This window comes from Hyla sarda, chromosome 9 (genome assembly GCF_029499605.1).
Source record: "Hyla sarda isolate aHylSar1 chromosome 9, aHylSar1.hap1, whole genome shotgun sequence".
NCBI classification, from domain to species: Eukaryota; Metazoa; Chordata; class Amphibia; order Anura; family Hylidae; genus Hyla; species Hyla sarda.
The window spans coordinates 2,747,218-2,764,948 of record NC_079197.1 but is presented as its reverse complement, the minus strand read 5'-3'; the positions used below and the strand labels follow the sequence as shown (position 1 = coordinate 2,764,948).

Sequence of the window (17,731 nt, the reverse complement as noted above, 5' to 3'; positions counted from 1 at the left end):
TCCCAGCATGCCCGGACATCCGAAGGCATGCTTGGAGTTGTAGTTTTGCAACAGCTGGGAGGTCCACAGTTTGAAAAGCACTGGTCTAGGCTATCTGGGCATGCTGGGAGTTGTAGTTTTGCAACAGCTGGGGGGTCCACAGTATGAAAAGCACTGGTCTAGGCTGTCTGGGCATGCTGGGAGTTGTAGTTTTGCAACAGCTAGGGGGTCCACAGTTTGAAAACAACCAGTCTAGGCTGTCTGGGCATGCTGGGAGTTGTAGTTTTGCAACAGCTGGGGGGTACACAGTTTGAAAAGCACCGGTCTAGGCTGTCTGGGCATGCTGGGAGTTGTAGTTTTGCAACAGCTGGGAGGTCCACCGTTTGGAAAGCACTGGTCAAGGCTGTCTGGGCATGCTGGTAGCTGTAGGTTTGCAACAGCTGAAGGCACCCTGGTTGGAAAACACTTGACTAGGGCTACATAGCTACTTTGGCCACAACACCGGTTGACTGGCCAAATCAGACAATTGTCACATGTAGCCCTAGTTGCATCGCAGTCAGGTGTTTCTGCGTTCTTGACCACATGACCCATGTCACAGTTAAAGCCGCCATGTATCCCTAACCATATTCAAACCCGCGTGTTACTGTTCAATGCAAAAATTCTAGACCTGAATCCGAAAAACAAGATCCGATCCAGTCTCAGTGAATATTGCTGCTTATCTTCTCTGAAAGGGTTAACGCTCGCACACATGTTCTCCGTATCCATGGCGTCCACATCTGGGCGCGTTTAGCATCTCATCCGCCATGTAGGACGGCGCTTTCTCTTTCATGAGAACCTGTTCTCACTCATCGAGCTGTCATATAGGAGGTGAGAGACGGCCATGATCCCCCCCCCCCCCATCTGCAGCGTGTGTCGGGTGGTCACATGACCAGCGTGTTCTGCATATGTGCTCGTGACTAACGCTATAGGAAGCCATGATCTCACGATCCGCCATTCATTCCGCTTCTTTCTTCACCTACGACAGTAAATCAACTTCTCCTAGAAATCAGTCTAAACCTGACTCGACCATTCAGAATTTTCTTTAACTTTATTGAAATGCAAAAAACTTTTTAAAAATTTGAAAATACATTTTTTATTTACCTTTTTTTTTTCTCTTTTGTTTACATTTTTTAATTCTGCATGCACTAACGCATCTTATAGGGTCTTCCCTAAATGTTTCCCAACCTTTGGCTCTCCAGCTGTTGACAAACTACAACTCCCAGCATGCACAGAAGCTGTTATGGCTTGATGGAAGTTGTAGATTAGTAGGTGACACTGCAGCATCTAGCACAGCTTCTTCATAACTATGACTCCCATCATGCTCTGTTTCTGCAGCTACTTCACCTAGCAAAATCAGGGCATGATGGGACTTGTAGTCGTGCAATAGTTAGAGAGCCAGCGGTGGAGGAGCAGTGCTCTTGATGCTGCAGTTGCAGGTTGTAATGGCATGATGGGAGTTGTAGTTTTGCAATAGTTGGAGTGCTACAGGTTGGGTTAATTTGCTATAGATCAGTGGTTTTTGACAACCAAGGTGCCTCCAGCTGTTGCAAAACTATAACTCTCAGCATGCCTGTACAGCCTTATGCTGCAATGACATCACCTAGCACAATCAGGGAAAGTTTGGAGTTGTAGTTTTGCAACAACTGGAGGCCCCCTGGTTGGGAAGCATTGCTATAGATCAGTGTTTCCCAACCAGTGTGCCTCCAGCTGTTGCAAAACTATAACTCTCAGCATGCCTGTACAGCCTTATGCTGCAATGACATCACCTAGCACAATCAGGGAAAGTTTGGAGTTGTAGTTTTGCAACAACTGGAGGCCCCCTGGTTGGGAAGCATTGCTATAGATCAGTGTTTCCCAACCAGTGTGCCTCCAGCTGTTGCAAAACTACAACTCCCAGCATGCCCGGACAGCCTTTGGCTGTCCGGGCATGCTGGGAGTTGCAGTTTTGCAACAGCTGGAGACACACTGGTTGGGAAACACTGCTCTAGATGCTTCAGGCTGTCAGGGAATGATGGGAGTTGTAGTTTTGCAACATGGTTTTCTTCTGAGACATCTTTTGGAGCAGCAGAGCAATGATTTGTCAGGCTGTATTGCCTTTATGTAGATGAGTCCAATAGCTTGTCATAAAAGGCACTAACAGATCAGGGCTGCACAAGGAACGTGATGGGAGGTTTTGGGGTTGACGCGGGGGGATCCGACAGCTGCTGCAGAGCTGGATCTGACCCTCCTTAGAAACCGCATCAAGGAGTCAAAACAAAGTGGCTCTAGGGGCCCTCCTGGCAGACGCGTATCAGTGATGGTCCCTGCATGAGGAGGAGGAGGCCACCAAGATAAATCCTCATGTTCTTCTCTTATAAACCTCCTCCCAGATCCCGTCTACTAGATACATGACAAACACGAAAAAACAAAAGAGAAAAAACAGGTCCAACAGCACAACAATGGCTACACAAGTCACTAAATGAGGCAAAAAATGTAACGTCAGTCAAGCCAGCAGCCAAATCCTGGTCATGAGACCCAAAGAGGAAAACCAGGACTGACAGCATCAAAAATAAGTGCAAAAAAGTAAATATTTATTCAAACAAACAGTGCAGTCAGCATCCAAATAAAGTGCATCCAAATAAATACTAGACATAAAGTGCATCCAAATAAAGTGCTAGACATAAAGTGCATGGTGCATCCAAATAAAGGGCTAGACATAAAGTGCATGGTGCATCCAAATAAATACTAGATATAAAGTGCATGGTGCATCCAAATAAATACTAGATATAAAGTGCATGGTGCATCCAAATAAATACTAGATATAAAGTGCATGGTGCATCCAAATAAATACTAGATATAAAGTGCATGGTGCATCCAAATAAATACTAGATATAAAGTGCATGGTGCATCCAAATAAATACTAGATATAAAGTATTATGGTGCATCCAAATAAATACTAGATATAAAGTGCATGGTGCATCCAAATAAAGGGCTAGACATAAAGTGCATGGTGCATCCAAATAAATACTAGATATAAAGTGCATGGTGCATCCAAATAAATACTAGATATAAAGTGCATGGTGCATCCAAATAAATACTAGATATAAAGTGCATGGTGCATCCAAATAAATACTAGATATAAAGTGCATGGTGCATACAAATAAATACTAGACATAAAGAGCACGGTGCATCCAAATAAATACTAGATATAAAGTGCATGGTGCATCCAAATAAATACTAGATATAAAGTGCATGGTGCATACAAATAAATACTAGACATAAAGAGCATGGTGCATCCAAATAAATACTAGATATAAAGTGCATGGTGCATACAAATAAATACTAGACATAAAGAGCATGGCGCATACAAATAAATACTAGATATAAAGTGCATACAAATAAAGGGCTAGATATAAAGTGCATGGTGCATCCAAATAAATACTAGACATAAAGTGCATGGTGCATCCAAATAAATACTAGCCTTTAAGTGCATGGTGCATCCAAATAAATACTAGATATAAAGTGCATGGTGCATCCAAATAAATATAAATACTAGATATTAAGTGCATGGTGCATCCAAATAAATACTAGATATAAAGTGCATGGTACATCCAAATAAATACTAGACATAAAGTGCATGGTGCATCCAAATAAATACTAGATATAAAGTGCATGGTGCATCCAAATAAATACTAGATATAAAGTGCATGGTGCATCCAAATAAATACTAGATATAAAGTGCATGGTGCATACAAATAAATACTAAATATAAAGTGTATGGTGCATACAAATAAATACTAGTTATAAAGTGCATGGTGCATCCAAATAAATACTAGATATAAAGTGCATGGTGCATCCAAATAAATACTAGACATAAAGTGCATGGTGCATACAAATAAATACTAAATATAAAGTGTATGGTGCATACAAATAAATACTAGATATAAAGTGCATGGTGCATCCAAATAAATACTAGACATAAAGTATTATGGTGCATCCAAATAAATACTAGATATAAAGTGCATGGTGCATACAAATAAATACTAGACATAAAGTGCATGGTGCATACAAATAAATACTAGATATAAAGTGCATGGTGCATCCAAATAAATATAAATACTAGATATAAAGTGCATGGTGCATCCAAATAAATACTAGATATAAAGTGCATGGTGCATCCAAATAAATACTAGATATAAAGTGCACGGTGCATCCAAATAAATACTAGATATAAAGTGCACGATGCATCCAAATAAATACTAGACATAAAGTATTATGGTGCATCCAAATAAATACTAGATATAAAGTGCATGGTGCATCCAAATAAATACTAGATATAAAGTGCATGGTGCATACAAATAAATACTAGATATAAAGTGCATAGTGCATCCAAATAAATACTAGATATAAAGTGCATGGTGCATGCAAATAAATAATAGATATAAAGTATTATGGTGCATCCAAATAAATACTAGATATAAAGTGCATGGTGCATCCAAATAAATACTACATATAAAGTGCATGGTGCATCCAAATAAATAATAGATATAAAGTATTATGGTGCATCCAAATAAATACTAGATATAAAGTGCATGGTGCATCCAAATAAATACTAGATATAAAGTGCACGGTGCATCCAAATAAATACTAGATATAAAGTGCATGGTGCATCCAAATAAATACTAGATATAAAGTGCATGGTGCATCCAAATAAATACTAGATATAAAGTGCACGGTGCATCCAAATAAATACTAGATATAAAGTGCATGGTGCATCCAAATAAATACTAGATATAAAGTGCATGGTGCATCCAAATAAATACTAGATATAAAGTGCATGGTGCATCCAAATAAATACTAGATATAAAGTGCATGGTGCATCCAAATAAATACTAGATATAAAGTGCATGGTGCATCCAAATAAATACTAGATATAAAGTGCATGGTGCATCCAAATAAATACTACATATAAAGTGCATGGTGCATCCAAATAAATACTAGATATAAAGTGCATGGTGCATCCAAATAACGTGCACTTTTTGTCTGAATAAATTTAAGGTTTTTCTGCACTTATTTTTTAGGCTGTCCGTTCTGTTTTTTCTGTTTGGAAACACATTAATCAGTTTTGTGTTTCGTGTAATTTTTGCCCAAAATACTCCTTAAGCAGTCTCATTAATGTCTGCCATATATTGTCAGGGGATTCTACCCACCTATGGCCAAACTGGTCCCCAGAGGCTACAGACACATCTAATGCTATCACCTGTGATACCAACTGTTTGGCTGCTGTATCTAATCCTATTATGTGTGATACTCTATGCTAAGATGCTGTATCTAATCCTATCATTTGTGATGTATTAGTTTTCTCAGTATAATGTGGGTGGTCTCTCTTCCAGGCCACTCTCTCCGGCGGACCCTCAGCTCCAGCTCCTGGAGGGCGGACAGGTCCTGCGGGTGAACAGCTCTCGTCTCTCCCATCAGGGCAGGTACCAGTGTTTGGCTTTTAACCCTGCGGGACAACAAGTCAAGAACTTCAACCTCAAGATCCTCAGTAAGTCTCCAGCCATAACTCAGGATCAGTCTGCCACCTGCTGGACTCATGGTGAATTACATGCTGCAGATTTTCAGAAAATAACATAAAGCAGCAAAAAAGAAATAATAAAAGTAATATAAATCAGAACGCATATAATGTGCCATAAATGAGACCTCATAGGTGCCAGATTATCAAATCATCTTAATCCGTATAGAAAATTATATAAGGAGCTGTCTTATAAAATGTCCCTATTGTATAACATAACTCGGCCATATTACTAAGATTCTTGTCTCTTATTCTATCCACAGCGCCCCCCACTGTCTGGTCCTCCAACGAGACAACGTCTGTGATTTCTCTGCTTCATGGCTCTGTAGAGCTGAAGTGTGACGCAAAGGGATCTCCACCTCCGAGCATCACCTGGTATAAGGACAAGCGCCCCATTGTGTCCAGCCCAAAATCCACCTACCGGGACGGGGGGAGAAGCCTGCAGCTTAGTCAGGTCCAGTTGTCTGATGCCGGGTCCTACACCTGCAGAGCCAACAATAATGCGGGCACTGTGGAGAAATCCTACCTGCTGGAGGTGTATGGTACGGGCACATTCTGCTCATAGAAAGTTTAGCGACTTTCTAATATACTTTGTTTTTAAATGTCTAACCTGTTTCAAGATCTTTGCTTGCTGTCTGTGAATAGACTTCTGATGGTTTAGTTCCATAGGGTGGAAACTTGTTACAAATTTTAATCCAGTGCAGAAAATCCTCTGTGCTAGGTCAGTGTTTCCCAACCAGGATGCCTCTAGCTGCTGCAAAACTACAACTCCCAGCATGCCCGGACATTCTAGACCAGTGGGTACCAAAACTGTAGACCTCCCAATTGTTTCCAAACTACAACTCCCAGCATGTCCAGACTACCTAGACCAGTGCTTTCCAAACTGTTAACTAGAGATGAGCGAACTTACAGTAAATTCGATTCGTCACGAACTTCTCGGCTCGGCAGTTGATGTCTTATCCTGCATAAATTAGTTCAGCTTTAAGGTGCTCCGGTGGCTGGAAAAGGTGGATACAGTACTAGGAAAGAGTCTCCTAGGACTGTATCCACCTTTTCCAGCCCACGGGAGCACCTGAAAGCTGAACTAATTTATGCAGGAAAAGTCATCAACTGCCGAGCCGAGAAGTTCGCGACGAATCAAATTTACTGTAAGTTCGCTCATCTCTACTGATAACCTCCCAATCTTGCAAAACTACAACTCCCAGCATGCCCGGACAGCATAGACCAATGATCTCCAAACTGTAATCCTCCCAGCTGTTGCAAAACTACAACTCCCAGCATGCCCAGACAGCCTAGACCAGTAATCTGCAAACTGTGGACCTTCCAGATGTTGCAAAACTATAAAGGTTGTCCGGACATTCTGGGAGTTGTAGTTTTGCAACAGCAGAAGACACACTAGTTGGGAAACACTATGCTCGATACATGAGCAGAAATGGTTTGTTAACTTTTTGCTACATGTCCAAGCAAAAACCTCTCTGCGTGTTTGTTACAATGTATCAGGGCAGATAATACGTATCATTCAGATGTTCCGGCTCTTTAGCATACAGAGAATTGTTACAATTGTTATATGAAGTCAATTTGAAACTTTTTGATGCACGTGTTGTAACAAATTCCACCCAGTCATATATTAGAAAGTTGTAAAATGCGTCATTGTTATTTATCAGGTTTATATAATATATATATATATATGTTTTTATTTTGGGTCCAGTCGCCCCTCACATAGAAGGAGCGGGAGCGAAGCCGCTGACCATTAAGGCCACATTGGGACATCCTTTGGATTTGGAGTGCTCTGCAACCGGTCATCCTCCTCCGGTCCTGTCCTGGCTAAAAGACGGTCTTATGGTGTCTGAGAGAGACAGAGTGCAGATTCAAGATGGCGGACGGACTCTACATTTTGCAGCAGTGGCAGAAAGCAATGAAGGGGACTATACCTGTGTAGCCATCAGTTTGTCTGGAGAGACCACCCTGCGCTATTCCGTGGAAGTTCTCAGTAAGTCATGGGGCTCATCCTGATAGTGTCTGTATCTGCTGGGGGCAGTAGTGGACACATATTAGGGGATAGTGCAGTGTTTCCCAACCAGCAGGCCTCCAGCTGTTGCAAAACTACAACTCCCAGCATGCCCAGACAGCCAACGGCTGTCTGGGCATGCTGGGAGTTGTAGTTTTGCAACAGCTGGATGCCCACTGGTAGGAAAACACTAGGATAGAGAGCGTCACTTGTACTTCATTACAGCATGTGTTGGTGCTATACACATCGGGAGGGGTAACATCTACACAGAGCGTATACTGTGTCCATGTGGATTGTGGAAACTATAGGGGTCATTTATTTACATGTGCAACTTTTTTATTTCTTTTTTGCACATTCTGCGCACTATTGTGCATCAGGTGCAGCTGGTCGGCATTCATCAAGATCCCTGCGCCTTTTGATAAATGGCGACTAAGGTTTACATGCGAGCTAATGTGGAACACACTTGTCAGTCAGCCCAGAAGGGCCACTGCGCAACACTGTTATAATAAATAATAATTAATAAATAGATAATAAATAAAATAATCATTAATAAGTAAATAATACAATAAAGACCATAAATGAATAAAAAAATAAAAAAATAAAATAAGTGAAGATAAATATTAATAAATAAATAATAATTATTGACTAAATAATAAACTACAAGTCATAAGTTGTGCAAAACTGTTGTAATAAATAATAATGAATAAATAGATAATAAATAACATAATCATTAATTAGTAAATAATACAATAAATAAATGAAAAGAAAAAAAAATAAGTGAAGATAAATATTAATAAATAAATAATAAAATAAATAATAATTATTGACTAAATGATAAACTACAAGTCATAAGTTGTGCAAAACTGTTGTAATAAATAGTTAATAAATAGATAATAAATAAAAGAAAATAATAATTAATAAGTAAATAATAAAATGAATAAATAAATAATAACATAAATAAATGAAGATGTATATTGATAAATAATAAAATGAATAGTAATGAATGAATAAATAATAAACTACAAGTCATAAATTGCGCAAAACAGTTGTAATAAATAATAATTAGATAATAATAATTAATAAGTAAATAGTAAAATAAATAAATACTAAAATAAACAAATATATGAAAATAAATATTAATAAATAAATAATGAAATGAATAACAATTGATGAATGAATAATAATAAACTACAAGTCATAAATTGCGCAAAACTGTCATAATAAATAATAAAAAATAGATAAAAAATATAATAAAATAATAAATAATTAAATACATAAATATTAAAATAAGTAAAATAAATAAAGATACATAAAATTAATAATAATTAATGAATAAATAATAAACTGCCAGTCCTAAATTTCACAAAACTGTTGTAATAAATAATAATTAATTAATAAATAAAACTTTAATAATAATAATAAATAATAAAAAGAATAATAACTAATAAAAAAAAAAATAATAATAATAAAATTAATTCAATAATTCATGCTGGTCGTTGTAGTTTTGCAGCAGCATGAGGTCACTGGTAAGGAAACACTGGGATAGAGAGCGTCACTTGTACTTCATTACAGCATGTGTTGGTGATATAAACAGGAGGGGTAACTGCACAGGGCATATACTATGTCCATGTGAATTGTGGAAACTATAGGGGTCATTTATTAACATGTGCAACTTTTTCTTTTTGCACATTCTGTGGAGCACACTTGTCAGTCAGCCCAGAGGGGTCACTGAACAAAACTGTTGTAATAAATAATAATTAATAAATAGATCATAAATAAAATTCTAATTAAGTAAATAATACAATAAATAAATGAATAATAAATAAATAAAATAAATGAAGATAAATATTAATAAATAAATAATAAAATGAATAATAAATAAACTACAAGTTTTAAATTGTGCAAAACTGTTGTAATACATAATAATTAATAGTTAACAAAAAAAGTAATAAGTAAATAATTAAATAAATGAATACTAAAATAAATAAATAAAATAAATGAAGATAAATATGTAATAAATAATAAAATGAATAATAATTAATAACTAAATAATAAACTACAAGTAATTGCGCAAAACTGTTGTAATAAATAAAAATTAATGAATAGATAATAAATAAAATAATCTAATAATGAATAAGTAAATAATAAAATAAATACATAAATGGATAATAAATAAAATAAAAATAATAATTCATAAATTAATAAAATAAAAAAAGATAAATATTAATAAAATGAATAATAATTAATGAATAAATAATAAACTGCAAGTACTAGATTGCACAAAACTGTTGTATTAAATAATAATAGTAAATAAAACATAAATAATAATTAAATAAATAATAAAGAATAATAACTAATAAAATGTATGAATATAAAATAAATAATAATTAAATAATAAATAATTAAATAAATAAATAATTAAAAATAAATAAATATTAAACTATAGGTCATAAATCAATGCGTAAAGGAAATCATGCCGACAAAACGCTTCCTGGATTCGCTGGCGTCATAAATGTGGTGAACGCAGTGTGTCTTAACTTTGCAACAATATAGACCGATTAGATAGTTTAACCCCTATGTCTATTCCTAAAAAATGCATTATTTATTTATTTTCCTTATTTCTTGCCAGTTCCTCCCAGTGTACAGATTGGTGATGGTTCGGGACAAGTCATTGTGACAGTAAATGACGCCCTGGATCTCTCCTGCCTGGTGACCGGACACCCGACTCCGAGAACGTGGTGAGTGCGTGTACCCATATAACCTGAGCGAGCACCGAATGTAACATCAGGATACAGAACAGTAAACCTGCCCCTGTATACAGTCTATTGTTTTCTGTTATCAGCGGTTTAGTTTAGTTTGGAACAATTAATAGGGTGCAACCAAATCTGTACCCCCCCCCCCCCCCCCCACACACACACACACATCTGTTCATAGACTTTTGTTCAATGTTTGTCGCAGGTGGTTGAGAAATGGCTACCCGGTTGCGGCTCAGGATGGGCTGGATGTATTGGACAGCGGGAGAACCTTGTCTATCCGTCTCATACAGCCTGGACATGGCGGGAGATACTTGTGCAAAGCTGAAAGTGAAGCCGGGACGGCAGAGGCGGCAGTGAATGTGCTGGTGCAGGGTAAGGTGTAATTCTATCTCTTTCAATTTCATTGTACCAGTGTTTCCCAACCAGGGGGCTTCCATCTTCCACTGGCTGGGAAACACTGATCTAGGCTGTCCGGGCATGCTAGGAGTTGTAGTTTTGCAACAACTGGAGGCACCCTGGTTGGGAAACACTGATATACAATGTTTATCTCTACTGTATATTTATACCAGAGCTCCCATTGGTCACCATCACCGGTGGCAGCAGCGTGTCTGCGAAACTACGAGAGCCTGTGACCCTGGAGTGCGATGTTTCAGGTACCCCACCCCCGACGGTGACTTGGTGGAAGGACGGACTGCAGGTGGAAGCACAAGGGGCCAAACTACAGGTAAGACCCCTCTATGATGGCACGCCAGGTGGCGCACGGGTGCTGAACAGAGATCACGGGGTGTCTCAGCGACGGGACCACCGCAATCAGACATCTTATCCCCTATCCTTTAGATAGGGAATAAGTTGTCTGTGGGCGGAGTACCCCTTTAATTCTCTTGTGCCAAGTTTCAAAGAGGAGTTGCAAAGACCCTGAAGGGCTGAGGTCTGGAACGTCTCCTGACTTCCCCTCCCACACCTGATTGAAATTTAGCTAGAAGCCGAGCTCTGTGTTTGGAAACAGGGCTTGTCTTCTGGCTGTTATTAAATTATACCAGACTACAATGGGAGGTGCCTAATACTTAACTTTTATTGTTATAGTTTAAAAGCTTCCCCAAAAAATCTAAATTGTAAACGGATCACTGATTATAAGCAATCACCGGCCAGTTTGAGCAGGTATCACTGGACTATAAACAACTTACAATGTAGATGGAATATACATCGAAAAATAGCAACAGATGTTTTCATGTGCCAATGAGTCACAAAAAGCTCCCGATGTGTTTCAATCTCAGGCTGTGATATCATCAGGGGAAAGTGGTATGTTACACATCTTTATAGCACATGTACAGACTAGTCAGCTAGCTCGGCGATGTTCACAAGTTATGATGTAGCCTGATTAGAAAAGAAGAGACTGCACACCTCCTTAGGGTACAGTCTCCTTTGTCCGGGTTGAAAGCATGGGTGCAAATCTGCAGTGGCAGACAGCCGTACATTATTGGCTGTTCTGCACCCTGATGATATCACAAACTGTGATTGAAACACGGTGAGAGCTTGTTGTGATTCATATACTTTGTAGGTTGTATATATGTATTCCAGTGATACCTGCTCACACTGGCCGGTTGTTGTTTATTATCGGTGATGGGTTTACAATTTTTATTATTTGAGCTTTTATACTGTAATAATAGAAGTTAAGTAATAGGCACCTCCAGTTGTACCCTGGTATAATTTATTGACAGCTGGAAGCCAAGCCCTGTTTCCAAACACAGAGCTCAGCTTCCAGCTGACTGTCGATCAAAGATAGGAGGGGCAGCAGGGAAACATTTCAGAGTTGCAGCTGACAGATTCCCTATAATCTTATTTTTAATACATCATTGCTGCTCGGCCTCCTTATACATGATGCATTCCCCTGTATAGTCACTGACTGGTGGTAAATGGCCGCACTGTATCCCTTCTGTATTTCCTGACAGATCGAGGCTCTCTCCATTGACGATGAAGGCGTCTATACATGTGTGGCTGCAAATGAGGCCGGAGAAGGAAGACGGGACGTGCTGCTCAACGTGCTGGGTGAGGGATGGGCTGTAGTATCACACACATTAAGCTTAGATACAGTGGCCCAGCAGATAGTTATGCAGCAGATTAATGAGAATTTCACAAGTCATAGGATTAGATACACTCCTCAGCAGGCAGATCATACGTCATAGGATTAGATACACTCCTCAGCAGGCAGATCATACGTCATAGGATTAGATACACTCCTCAGCAGGCAGATCATACATGATAGGATTAGATACACGCCTCAGCAGGCAGATCATACGTCATAGGATTAGATACACACCTCAGCAGGCAGATCATACGTGATAGGATTAGATACATGCCTCAGCAGGCAGATCATACGTGATAGGATTAGATACATGTCTCAGCAGGCAGATCATACGTCATAGGATTAGATACACGCCTCAGCAGGCAGATCACACGTCATAGGATTAGATACACGCCTCAGCAGGCAGATCATACCTGATAGGATTAGATACATGCCTCAGCAGGCAGATCATACGTAATAGGATTAGATACACTCCTCAGCAGGCAGATCATACGTGATAGGATTAGATACACGCCTCAGCAGGCAGGTGACACGTCATAGGATTAGATACACGCCTCAGCAGGCAGGTGACACGTCATAGGATTAGATACACGCCTCAGCAGGCAGATCATACGTGATAGGATTAGATACACGCCTCAGCAGGCAGGTGACACGTCATAGGATTAGATACACGCCTCAGCAGGCAGATCATACGTGATAGGATTAGATACATGCCTCAGCAGGCAGCTCATATGTGATAGGATTAGATACTGTGAATGAGCAGACAGTATCACACATGATAAGATTAGATACAGTGAATCAGAAGACTAACACACATGACAGGCTTAGATACATCAGATTAGCAGACAGGATCACACATAGGCTTAGATAACCAGCAGTGCTATTTATTATACTGATTTCTGTTCATTTATTGCTCCAGTGCCTCCAAACATTGAGCCCAATGATGTGAACCATACTGTGGTGGAGAACGACCCAGCGACCCTGGAGTGCCTGGCATCAGGGAGTCCTCCACCGGGTAAGACGCAGTAAATTAAGCTCCGCTCCTGGTTTCTGGACTGGTACACGGATTTTGTCCTGCCCTTGTCTCCTCCTCATGTGTTGGCAGCCATTACTATCACAGTCCTGGAATAAGATCTATAACGTTTTGTCAGAACTGAGAATGTTCATGATTCTCATTCATTTCAGTGGGGACACAGGAGACCATAGGTGCAGGATGAGGCCACTAGGAGGCGCAGTACCCTTTATTAATGGTGTATACTGATGGTGTATACTGATGGTCTATACTGATGGTGTATACTGATGGTGTATACTGATGGTGTATATTGATGGTGCATACTGATGGTGTATACTGATGGTGTATACTGATGGTGTATACTGATGGTCTATACTGATGATCTATACTGATGGTGTATACTGATGGTGTATACTGATGGTCTATACTGATGGTCTATACTGATGGTGTATACTGATGGTGTATATTGATGGTGTATACTGATGGTGTATACTGATGGTGTATACTGATGGTCTATACTGATGATCTATACTGATGGTGTATACTGATGGTGTATATTGATGGTGCATACTGAAAGTGTATACTGATGGTGTATACTGATGGTCTATACTGATGGTCTATACTGATGATCTATACTGATGGTGTATACTGATGGTGTATATTGATGGTCTATACTGACGGTCTATACTGACGGTGTATACTGATGGTGTATATTGTTGGTGTATACTGATGGTGTATACTGATGGTGTATACTGATGGTGTATACTGATGGTGTATACTGACGGTGTATACTGATGGTGTATATTGATGGTCTATACTGATGGTGTATACTAATGGTCTATACTGATGGTGTATACTGATGGTGTATACTGATGGTGTATACTGACGGTCTATACTGATGGTGTATATTGATGGTCTATACTGATGGTGTATACTGATGGTGTATACTGATGGTCTATACTGATGGTCTATACTGATGGTCTATACTGATGGTCTATACTGATGGTCTATACTGATGGTGTATACTGATGGTGTATACTGATGGTGTATATTGATGGTCTATACTGATGGTGTATACTGATGGTCTATACTGATGGTGTATACTGATGGTGTATATTGATGGTGTATATTGATGGTCTATACTGATGGTGTATACTGATGGTGTATACTGATGGTGTATACTGATGGTGTATACTGATGGTGTATACTGATGGTGTATACTGATGGTCTATACTGATGGTCTATACTGATGGTGTATACTGATGGTGTATACTGACGGTGTATACTGACGGTGTATACTGACGGTCTATACTGACGGTCTATACTGACGGTGTATACTGACGGTGTATACTGACGGTGTATACTGACGGTCTATACTGACGGTGTATACTGACGGTGTATACTGACGGTGTATACTGACGGTCTATACTGACGGTCTATACTGACGGTGTATACTGATGGTGTATACTGATGGTGTATACTGACGGTCTATACTGACGGTGTATACTGACGGTCTATACTGACGGTGTATACTGACGGTCTATACTGACGGTCTATACTGACGGTCTATACTGACGGTCTATACTGACGGTGTATACTGATGGTGTATACTGATGGTGTATACTGACGGTCTATACTGACGGTGTATACTGACGGTCTATACTGACGGTCTATACTGACGGTGTATACTGACGGTCTATACTGATGGTGTATACTGACGGTCTATACTGATGGTCTATACTGACGGTGTATACTGACGGTGTATACTGACGGTGTATACTGACGGTCTATACTGATGGTCTATACTGATGGTGTATACTGATGGTGTATACTGATGGTGTATACTGACGGTCTATACTGATGGTGTATACTGATGGTGTATACTGACGGTCTATACTGATGGTGTATACTGATGGTGTATACTGACGGTCTATACTGACGGTCTATACTGATGGTGTATACTGACGGTCTATACTGACGGTCTATACTGACGGTCTATCCTGACGGTCTATACTGACGGTCTATACTGACGGTCTATACTGACGGTGTATACTGATGGTGTATACTGATGGTGTATACTGATGGTGTAGAAGAAAAAGATTTTACGATGATTCCAAAAATCCTCTTTTTGTTTTGGCAGTGGTCTCCTGGTACCGCGGGGGGCAGTTGCTTTCCGCCATGCCTGGTATCACCCTCCTAAATGAGGGCCGGACCCTACAGATAGACAGAGCGAGCAGCTCGGAGGCTGGAGAATATGTCTGCCTGGTGTCTAACTCTGCAGGCAGCAGTGATCAGCTCTACACACTGGAGGTTCATGGTGAGTAACACCGCCCCCGTGTAACACCGCGCCCCGTGTATCACCACGCCCCCAGGTAACACCGCGCCCCCGTGTATCACCATGCCCCCGTGTATCACCGCGCCCCCGTGTATCACCGCGCCCCCATGTATCACCACGCCCCCAAGTAACACCGCAACCGTGTATCACTGCGCCCCCATGTATCACTGCGCCCCCATGTATCACCGCGCCCCCATGTATCACCACACCCCCAAGTAACACCGCCCCCGTGTATCACTGCGCCCCCATGTAACACCGCGCCCCCATGTAACACCGCGCCCCCATGTAACACCGCGCCCCCCTGTAACACCGCGCCCCCCATGTAACACCGCGCTCCCCATGTAACACCGCGCCCCCCATGTAACACCGCGCTCCCCATGTAACACCGCGCCCCCCATGTAACACCGCGCCCCCCATGTAACACCACGCCCCCCATGTAACACCGTGCCCCCCATGTAACACGCGCCCCCCATGTAACACGCGCCCCCCATGTATCACCGCGCCCCCCATGTATCACCGCGCCCCCCATGTAACACCGCGCCCCCCATGTAACACCACGCCCCCCATGTAACACCGTGCCCCCCATGTAACACGCGCCCCCCATGTAACACGCGCCCCCCATGTATAACCGCGCCCCCATGTAACACCGCGCCCCCCATGTAACACCGCGCCCCCATGTAACACCGCGCCCCCATGTAACACCGCGCCCCCCATGTAACACCGCGCCCCCCATGTAACACCCCGCCCCCCATGTAACACCGCGCCCCCCATGTAACACCGCGCCCCCCATGTAACACCGCGCCCCCCATGTAACACCACGCCCCCCATGTAACACCACGCCCCCCATGTAACACCGCGCCCCCCATGTAACACCGCGCCTCCCATGTAACACCGCGCCCCCCATGTATCACCGCGCCCCCATGTATCACCGCGCCCCCTGTAACACCGCTCCCCCATGTAACACCGCGCCCCCCCATGTAACACCGCGCCCCCATGTATCCCTGCGCCCCATGTATCCCTGCCCCCCCCATGTAATGCCGCGCCCCATGTAACGCCGCGCCCCCATGTAACACCGCGCCCCCATGTAACACCGCGCCCCCATGTACTTTGTTCTTTGTGGTCTCAATGCGTCTCACAATTTTCTTACTTCACCTCTAGTGCCCCCCCGGATTGTATCCATGACGGAGCTGGCCACCTACCTGGTGAATGAACAGGTCTGGCTGGAGTGTAACGCCACAGGACTCCCAGAACCGACTCTCATGTGGTTGAAAGATAACATTCCTGTTTCCACAGCGAGCGCCGGACTGCGGGTAAGTACCGTTATCTCCCCGTAGTGATCACAGTATGGCGCTGCTTATAGCTTGAATCTAATACACAGCTGGCGTTAATTTATCCCGTTATAGGGTTTGTTCAAATGTGGATTATACTGCAGATTTTCTGCTGCAGATTTTATCATTAGGGCGCATTCACACTACAGAATTTCCAACTGGTGCAGCAGCCTCCTATTGTCTTCGATGGGATTCTCCCACTCCGGACATGCTGCTGAATTTCCACAGCGTAAATTTAAATGACGGATTCTGCCAGAAGAATGGGCATATTAATTCTTTTGATGAAATCCTCTTGTCTATGCATTGCTGTATATAGAGCAGTCCTAAAGTTGGTCCCCATAGACGGCATTCTGCCAAGAGAATGAACATGTCCCTTCTTTAGGCGGAGGTGCGCACCATGCAGCAGAATCCCATTGATAGCAATTGGACTCAGCTGCACCGGAATTTCCAAGCCGAATTTTAATGCAGAATTCCGCTCAGAAATTCTATTGTGTGAATGCGACCATACCGTTAGAAAATCTGCAGTGTAAAATCAATAGCAGAAAATCTGCAGTGTAAAATCAATAGCAGAAAATCTGCAGCAAAATACCCACACATGAACGTACCCCTAAACTGCAATAAAGGAATAAAATAAGGG

The 17,731-nt window shown here is 41.4% G+C and overlaps 1 protein-coding gene across 1 annotated transcript in view; it reads left to right on the top strand.

The window, feature by feature from the left end:
* The window catches only part of HMCN2 (hemicentin 2), a gene marked incomplete in the record, with an annotated part of 213,000 nt that overhangs the window by 111,256 nt on the left and 84,013 nt on the right, over positions 1-17,731 (top strand). The window contains 10 exon segments of the mRNA XM_056539579.1: positions 5,391-5,545; positions 5,836-6,114; positions 7,281-7,562; positions 10,210-10,318; positions 10,539-10,708; positions 10,906-11,060; positions 12,286-12,382; positions 13,339-13,434; positions 15,572-15,748; positions 16,925-17,076. Coding sequence (XP_056395554.1) covers positions 5,391-5,545; positions 5,836-6,114; positions 7,281-7,562; positions 10,210-10,318; positions 10,539-10,708; positions 10,906-11,060; positions 12,286-12,382; positions 13,339-13,434; positions 15,572-15,748; positions 16,925-17,076 — 1,672 coding nt within the window.